General features: G+C 36.6%; 1 protein-coding gene across 5 annotated transcripts in view; it reads right to left on the reverse strand.

Moving 5' to 3' along the window:
• The window catches only part of LOC145981803 (multiple PDZ domain protein-like), a 963820-nt gene that overhangs the window by 728814 nt on the left and 216977 nt on the right, over positions 1-18029 (reverse strand). For all 5 annotated transcript variants that reach the window (XM_083115230.1, XM_083115226.1, XM_083115228.1 and 2 more), the window contains 4 exons: positions 13564-13773; positions 10071-10292; positions 6379-6552; positions 2756-2917 (listed from right to left, as the gene is read on the reverse strand). In XM_083115230.1, the coding sequence (XP_082971356.1) occupies positions 2756-2917; positions 6379-6552; positions 10071-10292; positions 13564-13773 (768 nt within the window). The remainder of the gene's footprint in view (positions 1-2755; positions 2918-6378; positions 6553-10070; positions 10293-13563; positions 13774-18029) is intronic.

Here is an 18029-nt window from a genome sequence, read left to right on the forward strand (position 1 = left end):
ACAATGAAGGCATTCGGTACTGACGTTAGGACAAGATTTTGTTTGAGGCTTGTGTTATGAGTGAGACCCAGGTTGGCCACACCTACCTACACTTGAAGGAATTCACCCTCGTCCTTATGATCCTGTACGATAATGCATCAGCTCTGCAGGCTTCTACCTGGTAGCACTCTTTAGCTGCACGACCCCTTGCAGTTTCAATTTTGAGCCAAAAACGTTGCTCCTACTTAGAAAACATGTTGCGCCACTGACTGTCTGCTAGAGTACTGCATCGGACCACTTTCCCTTTGGCATCGTCCCGTATTTCAGTGCCTAATAAGCAACACTGTCAACCTAAAACCCATACATGGAAGGAAACCATTCTACGCAATTACAATTCTAAATAATAATTCCATACATCATTATGTAAGACTCAAATGCAGCACACATGGAAGTATGGAATATCTACAGATCGAAACGTAAAATGGCTACACATGCTGACAGACCTGCCTAAGCAATTACCAATATCATATCACAGTGCAAAAAGTACGTGTACATCATTGTTCACTTACCAAAAAGGATAATCATATTCTGAGAAATAATAAAATGCAGTTATAACCATCGATAAACTGCAAGTTATAACATTCAATTGAACATCATTTGAAATTTCAGCCTAAGCAGTTTCAGCACATAATCATATACAGTAAAAACTGCATATCCCGGAACCTCTATAAGAAGGAAACCTGTAAATACGGGAAAAAAAGTCCCCAGAACGGACCGATTTTATACCTGAAAATGACCTGCTTAACGTGGAAACGGAACACCATTTAAAGACCGACGAGATGTTTTTATTCTCAGTAAGATGGAAATTTCTTCCTTTATTTTTTTCGCTCGCAAGAAAACAATGCAATACTGTAAGTGGAACACGCCTCTGTTGCCACTCGCTTATCGGTAACATTGTCGATATGAAAGAATGCGCTACAATACTCATAGCTGTTGCGATTCAGTTTCTTTCTTTCATCTCTTACCTTCTTTCTCCACCTTTCTTTGTCTTTTTCTCCTGTTCTTTAGTAATCTTTCTATTTTTCTTGTTATCTCTCTTTGTTTCTTTTTTTCTTCACTTTTATCTCAATCTCTCTTCACCTCTCTTATTCCATCTTTCAATCTTTCTCTTTCCCTCTATGCATATCGCGCTTGACGCCAGGGGTCCCGGGTTCGAAAACATACATAAGTACATACTGTACGTTCTTACAATACTGTAAAAAGTATACAAACATGTTGTGTAGTTACATAATTGTAATCTCTGCTATGCTTATTTCGACTGTATCGCACTTTTATTCATGTACGTACATGCATTAGTACTCTACATTATAAGTAATGCGAAATGTAAATCTGTCTTTCCATTAATTCCTGCAGTGCTCTATACTGTATTTAAAATCAACCCGGTATAAAAAGGAAAACTGTTAAGACGGAAAATTTTGCTCGGAACCATAACATGGAGATGATTATGTTCACTTATTTTTTTTAATTTCCCTTCGTCTTTTACTTCACGATCCATATTTGAGGGCCCACTACTGTAGACATACGGAAATATGTGCACTAATAGGGTCCGAGAATTCGAGTGTATTTCGCTTGTTCGGTCGTTTTTTGCTCTAGTGGAAGAACTATCAATTGTGTGTACCATTAGCGTTGCCCGTGCAAACTATTTGCCACTCGAGCGAAAAATGCTCATTGCAGCACTCTACTGTCTGCACAAACTGAATAACTTGGGACATTGAATTTTCGCGATGCGCGAAATCGCGAAATGTGAAAAAAGATGCAATTTTGAACATTCTGCATGTAACTACACCCCCAATGAGTTTTATTCGCGAAGTAATGCGAAATGTGTGCTTTTCCACGAAATTAACTCTTTTTCGCAAAATAACCATGAAATATCATCAAATTAAGTAAACACGCAAAAACCGGCAATCGAGGTTGTGCGCGCAAACTGTCCATTTGTAACGAAACGTTTCCCTAAAGTTTCCTACCACTTGCAGCTGAAGAACGTTTTATCTTCGATCACATCAGGATGATGCTGCAAATTGGGATTTTCCCATGAACATAATCACAGTTCGAAAACTTCGCTCCCTGTCAAGCTGCATTCCTTTCTTCCCCCGAATGTCTACTCAACTTCCAGTTTCATTGAACTTGCTGGCTTTCTTTGCCCTTGCACTATGGCCTCTAAATACTAAGCCTTGTCTAGCAAGAAAAGTAAACTATCCTTGCCCCCACCCAATCGGCACTACTGGCAATTGCAGTTGAAATCTAAGTACTTGTGTATGTGTACAGTATATAAAAATGAAGTAGTTTATCAATTTATAGTTCTTTTGTATGTTGTTTCCTCTCATGATGAAAAAGTGTGTGCCATTTTTTTTTCCACTGCTGGTATATACCGCTGATCTAACATTTTATTTACCACTCTCCTAAGTTTTTATTTACCATAAATTTGTCTCCCTATGAATAACATTACTGTGCACATACATTACATGGCAGGGCTATGTCCTTGACAGTGTGGGGAGGGAAAAGTTCAGCCTTGTATGTGCCAACATGGTCTGGATCATATCTAACATCATTCCCTTTCAGCAATGCTGTGATCATATACAATTTCCAGCCCATGTACATATTGGACCATAATTACGTTATTATTTCACATCAGTCCATTGCTGATAATTCCTGCAACCCTTCTCAAGTTCAGTGGTATTGGAAAGAAAGAGTACACTCAAGTTTGAACATTGCTTACCCTTGCAGCAAAGGCTGCTCGATCCTGTGATGTATCCATCACTCGATGTGGGGGGATTTCCCCTGGTTTGCGAGCACACACCATCCGCACATGCATTGGAAGATCTTTCAAGATGGAAACCACTTCAACATGATTCAAACCCAGGAGTCTACAACCATTCACCTGAAACAAAAAATATTTATATATCAGTGATGCGTACTTATTACATTATTACTAAGGCCCTGGACTTTATGCCCTATAAAACTGTAAAATATGTATGTAATTATGTAATAAAAATGGAAAAATGTGTCATGAAAAATTAAAAATATGTCAGAAAATGCAGAAATATTCCCAGTAAAGCCAAAAATATTCACAACAGTACTTTCAAATTTATTATTATACAGGATGTCAGTATATTCCAGGGAAGATCGACTAGGGGAAGGGGGGGGAGGTAGGGTATTAAATGAAGACAGAATTCCTTTAACTTAAGAATGTAGTGGGAAAATACTGAAAATATAGTGAGGTTCACTACAATTATCCTAAGTTTCATTTACTATTATGTCATTTACTATTACTATTGTGGAAACTAAGGCATAATTAGCAGCTCGCTAAACAAAGCGGGAGTATTATTGCTCTGTACAAGTTAGTAAAAAAATACGACATCTGCTTTTAATTTCTTCGTCCATAATTTCCTTATCCTGCCATCGATAATATAAACTATCCGTTGCTCTAAAGGTACAAAGAATAAATCATAAAATAACCGATTATGTGCAAGACAATTACGAAATTATGCAGGAATATGTCTTATTACGAGAAAATTGAATAAATATGCTGTAAAAATGCGAAATTGGTAAAATAGGTCAAAATATGACTTACCATGTTTGTCTATTTTGGCCGATTTTAATCAGAAATGTAAAGATCTTGTATTCGATCCGATGCCAAATAAAAAATATGTTATAACACGAAGTCCTGGGACCTACTTATTACATTGGTAAAGTATAGTTCTTTACACACAGAATGTTGAAAGAGAGATCTCGCTCTCTCCCCGCCATAGGAGGAAGGGGGGAGTCTGGGTCACTTCAGGGAGGGAAAACAATGGGTGTTAAGTCATCTCAATATACACAATGACCCTTCTTTGTCGTGGGTGTTCTCCAACACTGCGAGTCTGAGTCAGTTTGAGTTCTAATATACTGCAGTGATGTATTATAAGCATGTGTAGAAATATTCACTGTATTATTTCACTGTACTCATATATACTGTGTATGCATTATATACAGAGTCACGAAGGGGTTATAACTGTGAATAACTTTTTTATTGATCATTAGTTTCCAATGAGATTTCACAAAGTTGAAGACCAAGGAAGGAAGATTGTTTACACTTATGTGTGGAATATAATCTCAGGTAGGTGTCCGCCATTATGGGCCTCACAGATACGGGCCCTGTGTAGCACATGATGCATGACAGGGGTCAACACTTCTGGTCCGAGTGCCCATATTTCTCCACGAATATTGTCCTTGAGCGGTTGTAATGTTTGCGGTTTGTTCACATACACTTTGTCCTTCAGAAAGCCCCAAAGAAAATAATCAAGTAGAGTGAGGTCACGCGAACGGGAGGGCCAGTTGATGTCAGTGTTTCTCGGGATGATGCAATGGCCGAAAATGGTCCTCAGAAGCCTAATTGAGGCACGTGCCATGTGTGATGTGGCCAATCTTGTTGAATCACCAAACAAATTATCACAAATTGTACACTGAAATCATGTGCTACACAGGGCCCGTATCTGTGAGGCCCATAATGGCAAACACCTACCTGAGCTTCTATTCCACACATAAGTGTAAACAATCTCCCACCCTTGGTCTTCAAGTCTGTGAAATCCCATTGGAAACTAATGATCAATAAAAATGTTATTCACAGTTATAACCCCTTCGTGACTTTTGGCCCACCCTGTACATACCTGGGCTAAGTCATAAGTCATGGCAACTATTTTTTTCTCGTGAACAGGGTACAATACGAAAAATCTAAGATATACGTTTGAAAGTGTATGGAATGTACTTTCTAAATAAGCCACCAGATGGCGTATGTGAACAACGGTGTGGAAGTAAGCACCCACCCAAGTTCAGTTTGTGAGTGACAGTGTTCGAAAATGGAGGTCATGAAGCAGGAGCAACGTTCGAACGTTAAAATAGCAGTTTTCCGTGGCAGAAATGCACAGGAATGCCATACAGAGCTACGGGAAGCTCTGGGTGTGCATGCCATGCCCCATCGAACAGTGGCAAGGTGGGTGGAGGCCTTCAAATGGGACAGAGTGTCAACTGTCGATCTGCCTCATAATAAAACACTGTTGTCCAATATCCTGCGTTCTGCCTCTTCCCTACGACAGTCTCCTGCATCCAGACTTCATCTGGTGGCTTCATTCGAAGGTACATTTCATTCATTTCAATCTTAGATTTTTCGTGTTACCCCCTGTTTGTGAGAAAAAAAATTAGTTGCCATGACTTATGACTTAACCCTCGAATAAAAAAAATAGTTTAATATTGGACACAGCGAATTCTCCCTTTTCCTTCCTCTAGTTTCGCAACAGCACAATAGCACTGACTGTGTATTGGCTAAACTCATATTCCTTCTAAAAGCGTACACCATATAATATATGCAGATTTTAAAATTCGGCTAGCAACAGTGCAAATATTTACAATGGCATGTTTATTATTCTGACTTAATGATACAGATTCATGATGAAAGTTGTGCAAATTACTCACAAATTTAATATAAATATATTAATAACTTATGTTTTGCAAGTATTTAGGTAACTCCTGCGACGTTTCAGGACGCAACTGCTCCCTTCCTCAGGCTGCTCACGTTGAGGTTATGTATAAATCATAACCACGTCGACCTCTCCATAGGTACAGGATATAGGATTGGTAAAAGATGTGTGGTTAAAAAACAATAAAAATCTAAAACCCATTACAGGTGCACGTCATAGTACCATGCTGTTTCCCCGATTAGAAACTGCTCCTTGAAATGTTAAAACTTTAAAACCGTGAATATCCACGGTCCACGTGTGCTGCAATTGCAATACTCCCTGTTGCAATTGAGGCACACGCGGGCCGTGGCTATTCACAGTTTTATAGTTACCTAAAAATGAAGCAAAATTTTAAAAAATACCTAAAAATGATGCAAAATTTTAAAAAAAATACCTAAAAATGATGCAAAATTTTTAAAAAATACCTAAAAATGAAGCAAAATTTTTAAAAAAATGCCTAAAAATGAAGCAAAATTTTAAAAAAATACCTAAAAATGAAGCAAAATTTTTAAAAAAAATACCTAAAAATGATGCAAAATTTTAAAAAAATACCTAAAAATGATGCAAAATTTTAAAAAAATACATAAAAATGAAGCAAAATTTTAAAAAAATACCTAAAAATGAAGCTAAATTTTAAAAAATACAGAAAAATAAAAAAATGGTAAAAAAATGACCACAAAAAATTACATTTCTTCAACCTGAGGAGGGTGTTCAGGATTTCTGTACTAGTTAGCAATGTCTACGTGGCACCAGTTAAAAGATAAAATGTCATCAAAATCCTGGCCCTGCTTATCACTTTCAAACGATTTGACATACCACAAGCAAAATTTACAGTTCAAAAACATACCTCAAGAAGTTCATCTCCACTTCGAAGGCGGCCGTTCTTCCCAACAGGGCCATCAGGAAGAATGGACCTAATGTAATGATGAGGCCGAACTTCTTGTCCGTCTTCTACATCCACCGTTCCTTCCAAGCTGATTCCTAATCCTCCACCCTCTCCAAATTTCGATAATTGAGCTACCTGGAAGATATAAGGATAAAGATATTATTTATTACTGTTTTTACAGTACAATTTTTTCAAGTTATAAAAAGCTACTGCTAGCTGAGACTGGTTTCCCTCTATCCAACGGAACTTGATAATCATTTATTTATACCGGTAATTTCTCCACCATACGAGAAGCTATATGAAATTAGAAAGAAACAATAACAAAATAGTACACTAACTAGTAACAAAACAATAACACCAAGAAGATACAAAGCTTAACTTTACAATCACTGTAATTACATACAATTATTTATAAGTTGACACAAAAGTTCAGTACATTATAAAAATGTCAATGGTTCAAGATCTCACATAAATGGATTTAATAATCTTATAGGTGGCGCTCAAAAGTTGATGAAAAATCAAAATCTTTTCTTGACTTTTAAAACAATGCTAAACCAGTGTCTCCCCGATGGCGTAGTGGTAATGTAATTGCCTTGTAATCAAGGGGTCCCGGGTTCGATACCAGGTGGAGGCACATGGCACAGTGGTTCGGATCACACTTTAAAATGCAGGCCCGATTAGCCTTTCTGTGCATAAAGTGGACTTAAAACACAAAATCAATCAAAACAACAATGCTAAACCTTGTACAGTAGTAGTCTGTTATTCTTCAGTTAGGATCCGAAAACATCGTTTTTATTATCGTTTCAATCTGCAGTTTTGAAGCAAAATTAGTCACAACCAAGATGGATTGATTTAATTCAGGTTGATGTAAATTATGATTTAAATCTCTTGAAAGAATAATGTACATAAGGATTTTTGTAATGTCAGAATCACTTTTGGTGAAAGTACATTAACACATTGGGGTCTCACGACGGGCGTAGCCCGCAGTGCACTTAAAAGTCAATGTGGACGAACGACGGGCATAGCCCGTCCTGCGGTATGCGATCGCTTTGCCGATTGAACGACAGGCTATGCTCGTACTTCGTCTCATGTGCGTGTTCATTCAAGCCCCTCTGTTGAAATTCCGACCGCTTGTTGACTCGTGTGCTATTTTTATCTCGCACCTGCGACTGTTTGTTGTCAGGTTGATGTACGTTGCATTGTTTAGAATGGCGTTGTTAGATCCAGACTGCATAGAGGAAATTCTGCCTGAGGATTCCGCCTCAGAGTTTGAAGTTAGCGACGATTTTGATGATGCAGATGAATTTGAAGATTTGGAAGGTACGTTATATTCGTAATAATTAATTGTTGACAATATAAACAGTGTTGCAAGCTCTAGTATTTTATGAATGAAGTGAGAAGAGGTAATTTTTTTGGGTCTATTCATCTTGCCTCTTGCTTGTTTCTCCTACCTGCACTGATGTATTTTTAGTTTTTCCATTTATTATTTTGTATAGTGTATGTCAAATGAAAATTTATTTTATTTATTTAGTTTATTTACACATTTGTTTAATTTTTACAGATGACGCAGAACCAAATGATACATCGTCTGGTCCTGTCCTGCAGCTACTTTTTCATACAAAAGATAATTACTTGTAATTTGTAATTATTTTTTCTTATGTGCACATAAGAAGTATTCTTATGCAAGATTCAAAAGATGTATTGATAGTTTATGTAGTTAATTATTGAAATTTCCAGATTACGAACTTAAAATATCTCTATATTAACATTTGTTACAATGTTGTACTTTTTTTCTTCTTCACAAAACATTGCTGAAAAAAATATTCAAAAATGTCTGAAAATCAAAAGAAAATTTAACAAATTTTTGTTCATTGAAAAGAGGATGTTTTGTAGATTTAAGAAATATGTGGCAAATAAAAACTAATTAAAAATATTTTTCTATGATTTTTTTTGAAAAACAACAAAAAACCGCAGACCAGAGGTAAAAATGCTGTATTATGAGGCTAGACCCGAATGTGTTAATCTTGTAATCATTTAATGGTGTTCATTAGGCTCAAAGAAAGGAAGCAAAATATATGTACGTTTGGGGTGAAGCTTATATGAAAGGAAATGTAATACGTAAACTGTAAATGCACTTAAATTTCTCTTGATTTAAAATTCAATATATTTTATAGGCAAAAATAGCAAATATTTTCTGTAGAATGATATACAAAATACTAATCATGTTAAACCGTAGATAGTATCATTATCATTAACCTTCTCTTGGATTTTGATACGTTTTCGTATCATTTTGCTGATTACGAAATTACTGTGCTTTTTGGACCTTGGCTCATTATTCAACTTGTATGGCACCCAGGAACATGAAACAAGTTTCATTCTCTTGGGGAAACGTCCATTCTTTGAAAAAAAAAAAAGACTAAAGTTTGCATCCTCTTCCCAAAATAGCAGGGGAAGAGGGGGTAAACTCCAGATTTTTATGGGGTTTTTAAATTGAAATTCGGGTGTCGCGGCCTACCCCTAATGTGTAGACTCGCTGAGACTAGAATTAAGAGTTTAAAAGTAGGATCGTACTGTGCCATGTGACTCCACTACGAATCAAACCTGGGATAACGTGATAGGGGGTATGTGAAGTGGAGTATATTTTAGAGATAGACAGAACGAAGAACAAAATGGGAAGGACATTAGTGCAACAACAACAACAAAATTAAAAACTCAATATGCTGACCAAGGCAGAAATTTAATGTTATTGTAAATCATAAACTAAACGTAATGTTTCAACCTTCTAGAAGGTCTTCTTCAGACTATGTACCAAGTACAAATGTAACAAGGTACAAGAACAGGATGCTATATATACACAAAAATACTCCCCTCCAGACTATTAGAAAGTTGTTCTGGAACATTCTAGCAGGTGGCTTTCCCTTGTCAACAATACTGTACAGAACAACTTTCTAATAGTCTGGAGGGGAGTATTTTTGCATATATACATCATCCTGTTCTTGTACCTTGTTACATTTGTACTTGGTACATAGTCTGAAGAAGACGTTGCTAGAAGGTTGAAACGTTACGTTTAGTTTATGGTTTACAATAAAATTAAATTTCTGCCTTGGTCAGCATATTGACTTTTTCATATCATGGAAACAAGGCTTAATGGTGTTGAAATAACAAAATGTATCTCAACAGGTGTCAGCAAGCATGATCTCACCAGTGGGATTGAGTGAAGGTTGTAATCCGTAAAGAGAAAGATATTTTGTGTAGATTACTCACCCAATGATGATTGATACAAAACTGAAAGGAAAAATAAAACGTGCCTCTCCCTCTCTCTCAAAAGTATAGCATTACTGTACTCTTTTATAAGTATTTGTACACAAATGGCAAAAATGTGTAAACTTTACTCTTTATGTGTCTCCACCCCACAGAAATAAATTAATACAGGGTGTTCAGATTGAGACTGAAACATTTCAAATCACTGCCATAATTCACACAATTCTCTCTTTCATTGCTGCCAATCTCTTACAACATCTCCACATTCCAACCCTTGCTGATTCTAAACTCGTTCATGTCTGCCAACTCTAAAGTGAAACAAGCCAACAATCGGCAAATATACTACGATACGTAAACTTCGCTCAGACCCTTATTATCGGTATTATACGTACCACTATCTCTACATCTGGACCCATGAGTTTGGACCACTTTGCATGCACTGCAGCTTCCACTGTTGACATCAGAGGCCCTTCGTAATTGGTGTCTATCAAAAACTCCACATCTTCCACCTCTACCTCCGTGTTCGTGGCGTCGATTTGTTCTAGTGCCATGGAATCTATCGTTGTCTGCGACTCTCCTTCCACCTCAATTTCCGTTGTTGAATCTTCTCCATCCTGCAAACAAAAGAGTTTTGCTAACAAAACCATCAACAAATCAATTTACTACGAATGATGATATGATATTTTGGCCGATACCGATAAAGTACAGACATAAAATTTATTGATACCGATAACCAATATTCTACCGATCCAATATAATCTGAATGGTTCATTGACCTCCTTAATAAATGCATGTTTCGAGGAGACTGCAGTGCAAAATAAGTTACCTAATTAAACATTTACTTTTTTAAAAGTAGAGCATGGAAATTATTCATAAAAATTATAACAAAATGGCCGAATCTGGCACTAAATTATATGATATTTACAGATATATCGGACCGGTAAAATAATCTATAATTTTACCGATACACTGATATGCATATATCGGGCAACATAGATAGAGTAACGTATTATTATATTTATTAATAATAACTTAATAATAATCAGCGGTGAACGATAAGACTCGGTGAAGTACACAGACTCCCCTCAGGTACAGGGATAGTGTTGGGCAAAGACAATATTCACAGCACAGAGAAATAAAACCACATTGCTGCAGTAGATAAACTAAAAGGTTGTATTCTTTATTTATGGCAATTATAATGTGAATATACTTCAGACGAAGGCGAGGATTTCGCTTTGGCGCGGAATTCAACTAAAACGCATAAACTCAATGCATGGCTATCGGCATGCCTATGATCACATAGACCTAGCTTGTGCCCTGAACTACCATACCAAGATGTATGCACAACACCGAGGAGTTCCTTTTAAATTTAAAAGCTTCGTCAATCCGTGGCGAAAGTGTGTTATTTCTTATGCGATATCCTCGCTTTTATACTATTTTCGAGAACACAGATTCAAGTACAGATGAATCTCTCACCATCTACAAAAGGATACAATCAACAAAACTGACATCTACACATGTTTAGAAATACAAATTTGTATAGTGCAATCTCGCAAACATGAAGATACATTAAACTACTCATAATATAGCATAAAATACAATAAACATTAAACAAAAGATATACATTACAAACAAGGTGCAATATTACATATAATAACACAACATTTACGTGTCCTTTCATAAAAGTATAATATATCAGTGACATATTTTAAAGTTGTGACGTCACATAAAAATATGGATCATATCATCATCATTCATCTTCATCACATGAATTAACCCCAAATGAGAGAAAATCAACATACAATAACAAAAATACAAATTCTTCATAACCGTTTTATTATTTGTACTGGATTGAAAGAAATGTAAAGAAAATATAACATTATGAGCACAAAATATAACGTAATGAAAACATTTCTTTTTACATGGTATCAGCAGTCAAAAACTTTACAGCAGCAACCACTGACAAAGTAAAAAGTATAACCACCAATCTGGCAGCTATGAAATCACACTTTTGTGTCCAATCAGCTATCTTGAAATTGATGGGGTTTGATTTCCTGGTTTCGTCTTACAATTCCATTGGGTCATATAATAATATGAATGAGAAGTTTGTGAAATGTCACCCATTGCACTGAGAAAAGATGCTTCTAAAGCTTATAAATAAAATGTATGTTCCAGAACATCTTCAGTATTATTATTATTTAGTCCCCCCCCAAAAAAAAAATCCCTAAACATTGCCAGTTCCCCAGGAACGCAGTGCAGTCACTAAAAACTCTGTCTGGGTTCCCACTAACTGGGCAAAACCAAATTTCCCAACTTTTCATGCTTTTCAGGTACTTTTAAAATATCTAGGTTCTTCTTAAAGGTTCACATAACAACTTTGTATAGATGAAAAATAATATAGTTATTTTGAGTGATTTTTATATAATTTTTCTTGCAATTTGTCATCCCGGATTTCCACAAGTTTCTCAAGCCAAGATAAACACATATTTATCTACATTTTTAAAATACATTTTCAAACCATTCTATAATGATTTAATATATGAGGTGTGGCTAGATAAATACCGGACTGTTGCTACAGAATCTTTTATTGGTTATTTTGTACAATACGAACATTATCACACTCAAAGTACTCCCCTGCACTATGGATACACCGCTCCATATGAATCTTCCATCGCTGGAAATCATTTTCTGAAACCATGTTCATGGCCTCCGTCCGCTTTTGTTTTCACAGATTCTAAGGTCGTAAATCTGGTTCCTTTCAGTGCTGATTTGACCTTTGGGAATAAAAAAAAGTTGCACGGAGTGATATCCGGTGAATAGCGTGGATGTTCTAACACTGGGATCCCATGCTTGGCCAAAAAAGCCTTGACTGACAATGCCGTGTCCTGATGAAGAATCCATGACTTGCTTTTCCACAAATCAGGACGTCTTCTTCTTACTCGCTCACGAAGGATCGTCAGCACCGTAATTTAATAATGTTGGTTGTTTTGCAATAGCTCAAATACTCAAGCAACGATCTTTTTGAATCAATTCACCACATTTGCAATTGATTCCATTTTTGACGTGCAAGGTCGTCCAGGATGCAAGTCATCCGCGATCACTTCTCGTCCCTCTTTAAACCTTTGAAACCACTCAAACACTTGCGTGCGTGATAAACACTTATCTCCATACACTTCCTTCAGCAAACCAGAAGTTTCTGTGGTAGATTTTCCAAGTTTCATAAGAAACTTCAAATTGATTAGCTGTTCCAGTTTCACACTTAACATTTTTCCGACGGAGCACAGACATACGGTTCACTTCGTCCACAAGCTAGAGCGGAACTGAGCGCCACACACCCTGGAAAATCACAGAGTGGATAGGCAGGATATCACGTTATACACTCATGCACGCTTGACTTTGACACGCTTGTCGTTTGCCAACAGCAACATCAATCCGGTTTTTTTCTAGCCACACCTCGTATGTCTTTAATTTTGCATGCTAATCAAATGAATGAAGTAAGTTTTGAAGCTTTCCTGGCAACAAATGATGAATAAATTCTCTCGGGCTATCAACCAAGTCAAATCTGCAACAGTTCGTACCTATCAGGGTAGAAGCATGGAAAGCAAAATAAAACATTTAATACTCACAGTCTTTTAGGTTTTTTAAAACATTTTTTACAAAATTCCCTGACTTTTCCATCACCTTCCAATTCGCAACTTGATTTCCTAGGCTTTCCCAGGTTTTTTACCCAATGCGAAAACACTCAGCATAGGCACAAAGAAGCAAGACAGGAAAAAGACTACGTAAAACAATCCTCGAATAAAACTGAGTCTGGAATGACAGAAATTAACCTTTCCTTCACTCAAAACTTGTCATGATTCGCAGCAATTTGCAATGCTTACTTACCGTGCTGATCGGAACTCTAGGCAATGAAGCAGCTGACGGCGACGATGGTGTTGGCGGCTTCAATTCACTGTTTGCAATGGCCTGCTGCAGCTGCTCGAATTTTGGACCACGCAAGTAACGTTCTAATTGCAGCCTTACAATCTGCCCAGTGCTCCTGAGTACCTCAACAGCCTGGTGGTTTGTGTACCCTTGCAATGAGCGGCCATCAACCTGGAGGACAAATAAGCAGATTGTGTATATTGATTAGGGCTAAGACAATACAGATTCCGACACCCTAACAAATTGCTACCGATACAGATACTTCAAAATTATAATGATTAAAATTTTTACAAAATATTGATCTATACTAGTGTGTTAGTGTTCCCCTCTAATTATAAGCATCGTAAATTGAGGATTTAAAAGCATTTTGCTTTAAAATTGTCAAGAATTTTGTCATGTTAAGCAGAATTTAGTTTTTTACAAAAAAAAACTGGTGCAAATATAAAGAAACTTCGAATTTTGCATAATTTTCAGTTAATTTGCTCGTTAAACCTTTGATAAACCTTCGTCACTTCATTTCTCGTGAAATTCTAGCCTGATTTGATATATCACATCACCCCCTTTGTTTTGGAATTTTTGCGTTGAATTGAATATGGCGGTCAACAATATGCCGGACCTGCGCTTGACACACACGGCTGGGGATCTCCCTGTGCCTAACCTATTTCTTTTATGACCAATTATACCCAGGATAACTCCTTAACATTTTGTAGGGGGTGTTAAGGGACATTTAACTCGTCATAGTTCATATAATGGGGCTTTTACACATATTTTTTTGCATCTTCTGATCCCATTGGAGTCCCAGAATGATTTTTGATATGTTTTAGAGTATGGTATGAGGGACCAAATATATTTTTTTCACGATTTTTGGTGATGCAGTGTTTTGAGATATTCAAGGTCAAATGTCAAGGTCACATGACAAAATTATATTTTTATCCAAAGGTAGGCTTGTTATATATCACTGGAAAGCTTTAATTCCCTGTACAATAAGCTTTATTTGAGCTTCCTAGGCAAAAGTGGAGTTACAGCAGATTTAGTATAGCTAAGCGAGCTCAAAAAGGGCAATTTATGCTAACTTTGACCTTGAATAATTTAACAATTACAAGACGCACAAAACTAAAAAATTTCATAGTTACTAAGTTCCATTCATAGTTTCAACTCCCCAAATTTCATGAAAATCTGAGATGGTCAGGTTGGAAAATGCACATATCTGTGTTGATTTGGCATGGAATGACTCAAAAGTGTCACAAGGTATTTTTGTAAAGCCCGTGAAATAGCAAAATGTCGGTAAAGTATCAGCCGATATCTATAAATTCCAACCGATACATCAGCTTCAGTATCGGCCCAGCCCTAATACTGATACAAACAAGAGGCAAATTGTAAAAAAAGAGACAGAATTTCATGTCACATTTTGTCAACATACAAAGGCTGAGACAGTCGCAACATGTACCTGTAACAAGATTGCACTTTCATACTTTTAACCGATTTTAAGCTTTCTAAAAGTTACGTTTTACTCTTTTCCACGTTTGACCTTGGATCAAAGTAGATTCAAAAATTAGGGTGACAAAATAGGTACAGTCACGGACACTTCTGGGTTGGAACGATCCCCTTGAACGTTGATGGAATCGTCACAAACCAGAAGTGTCCATGACTCTACATGTTGCGACAGTCTCAGATATTTACGAAACAAATTATCATAACAAACATTTCAAAGGAATATATGTTTGTGACTCAGGCAATTTTAAAAAACAGAGTGGAAGGGATAAGAGAGAAAGAGGAGAGAAGAAGGAAGAAGAATGAAGAAAGAAAATGTTTATCTAAATCGCCTTTTAGGTGAAAGTGCAGTTGACAAGGGAAAGCCACCTGCTAGAATGTTCCAGAACAACTTTCTAATAGTCTGGAGGGGAGTAATGTTTGTGTATATATAGAGGCACATATTTTTGGTAAATAAAAAAACAAAATTTCGGTATAAAAACTGAGTCAATTTCGGGTTCAAAAGCGGTAAATAAAATAAAATATCGGTGTTATAGCGGTGAAAAATTGGATCAAAAGTGGTATATAAAAAGACATTTTGGTTTTAAAATTGTGAATATAATCCTAAACTTGATTTAAAAACTACACTTATTCCACAGAATTAACATTTCACTTCTAATAGCCCATTTATGTAGTTATCAGAGTATTAAGTTTATTTCTGTGTAAAGGAGTCAATTTTTGTTTCTCCAATACTAACAGCAGAATTAATCAATTTTCCGGGAATTGCATAACTCTCAGGATAATTCAGACCTCAGAAGGTGCCGCGTCGGTGAAAAAACCCTAAATTTCGTGATCAAGAGTTCATTTCGCATTATTTCGTGACAAAACATGGTCACAAAATGCATCTGACACCTTTCAAAAACATGAAAAATTAACACTACAATGTGTTTTTTCAAATTTAGTTTTTTTTGTCAAAAACGAAATATGCATGCCCCTATGTATATATCATCCTGTTTTGTACCTTGTTTCATTTGTACTTGGTGCAGAGTCTGAAGGAGACCTTGCTAGAAGGTTGAAACGTTATGTTTAGTTTATGTTTTATAATAAAATTAATTTCTGCCTTGGTCAGCATATTGAGTTTTTCATTTCAAAACAAATATCATATTTCTTACAAATCGCATTCTTTAGATGACCAGTATTTTGCTGTAATTTGTAGGATAAAAATCATCCCTGGCAGGATGGGTATATCTAGAAAGGAATAGGGGGGGGGGGGACCAAAAAAATGATTTGCTTTATTTTACTTCCTATTGTGCCACTTTGGTTAATTTGCGAAGATGGGGATGAGTGATGATATGAAGAAATTGATAAATGAACGCTCACAAACATCCATACTCAGGGCAGAATTCAAACCCGTACTGCGATGTACGGGCCACGGGAGCCGGCCACAAAATACAAGTGGTGAAAATCATTTTCATTCAGTTCATTGTGCTTTTTTACATGGGGAACAAAATAAATGTTACTTCCTTTACCAATAATTCCAAAGCATTGCCCTTCCTGGGAAAGTGTTTCCTCGGAGTAAAAATTATTTGTATGCCCCCACCCTGTAAAAAAGGTCTGGATGTGCCCATGCCTGGCAGAGATAAAAAACACTCTTTGATAGCAAGATTCAAGTCTAGTGGGGAGTAGCAATCCCAGACATTCCCTACTGATTTGCACCCTACCCAACCCCCACATTTTATACAGTGAAATCGCAGTTATACGTTTTGCAATATTATGTTTTCTTTCTAACGGTCCGTGCCAACTGCCCTAAGGTTGTGTAGTATTATATTTCAGTTATACAATATTTCGAGTTATACGCTAGAGTTCAGTCCCAACAAGAAAAATACTTCAGTTATATGTTTTTAACAACTACTTGTTTGAAAGAATCCTGGAGTTTAAGATTTCCGTGGAAATAACATGAGCCACCCGTTCCTATTCAGGTTTTCTTCTCAGCTGCAACCAGAGACCCTCGACTTGGAATTCTATTTTTGTTGCTTGCATCATAGGACAGGGGATGGACAATGCACCCTTGAACCAGCTTGTTTTCCTTCTTACATAATAATAAGTTGTTTTCCTCCTGTCCATCATAAAACATACACCGAATTGGCCTGAATATAAGTCGCACATTTTATCCAAATTTCAATTGTGAAAAATTAGGATGAGTCTTATATTCGCAACCTTAAAAAAATTATGACATTTCGTCAAGTCATATGCTGTTAAAAATGTGCTGATTTCTCATTTGAAATAAGGATACAATAGCATTGTAGATACCATAATGTTACCCAACAATAGCATTGTTGTTTCTAACTGGGCAGTGTAAAAACTGTCGGCATTCTTGATAACGTACTCTTTGATATTATTAAGATTATGTTCGTTCTTCTCTAAGCTTATACAAGTATTCATTTCTACTGAAGTGGATCTACAAGATTTGTCGCCAATATGAACGATCCTGTGGAGAAGAAAGCATCATCAAGTCTGGGAATAAGGTGTAGTTACGGTGCAGTTGTTCGTTACGCTAAAGCCTCAAGCAACAGAGGCCGGAAGGAAATATGGACTTGACAAATCTAATGTGTGATGTTGGGTTGCTGCTGAGCCGAAACTGAAAAATGCACTTTCAACGAGATCTTTCAGGGAACAAATTTTCTTTTCTTCCCTCGGCTTATACTCGGGTATCATTTTTTCACGCGCCTTCAAATTTTAGGGTGTGGCTTATATTCGGGGGCAGCTTAAATTCGGGCCAATACCGTAACAGTGACTTCACTTATTAATGATCCTTCCTGTAGTACTCCTGTACAAACTCCATAAGTGTCATAAGTGATTAATAATGATCAAATGGCAGAAGCCAGGTACACTAAATACTGCTTCCAAGATTAAAAAAAAAAACATGATGGGAAATACGTATGAATATATGAAACCTT

This window comes from Lepisma saccharinum, chromosome 30, assembly GCF_977018435.1.
Source record: "Lepisma saccharinum chromosome 30, izLepSacc3.1, whole genome shotgun sequence".
NCBI classification, from domain to species: domain Eukaryota; kingdom Metazoa; phylum Arthropoda; class Insecta; order Zygentoma; family Lepismatidae; genus Lepisma; species Lepisma saccharinum.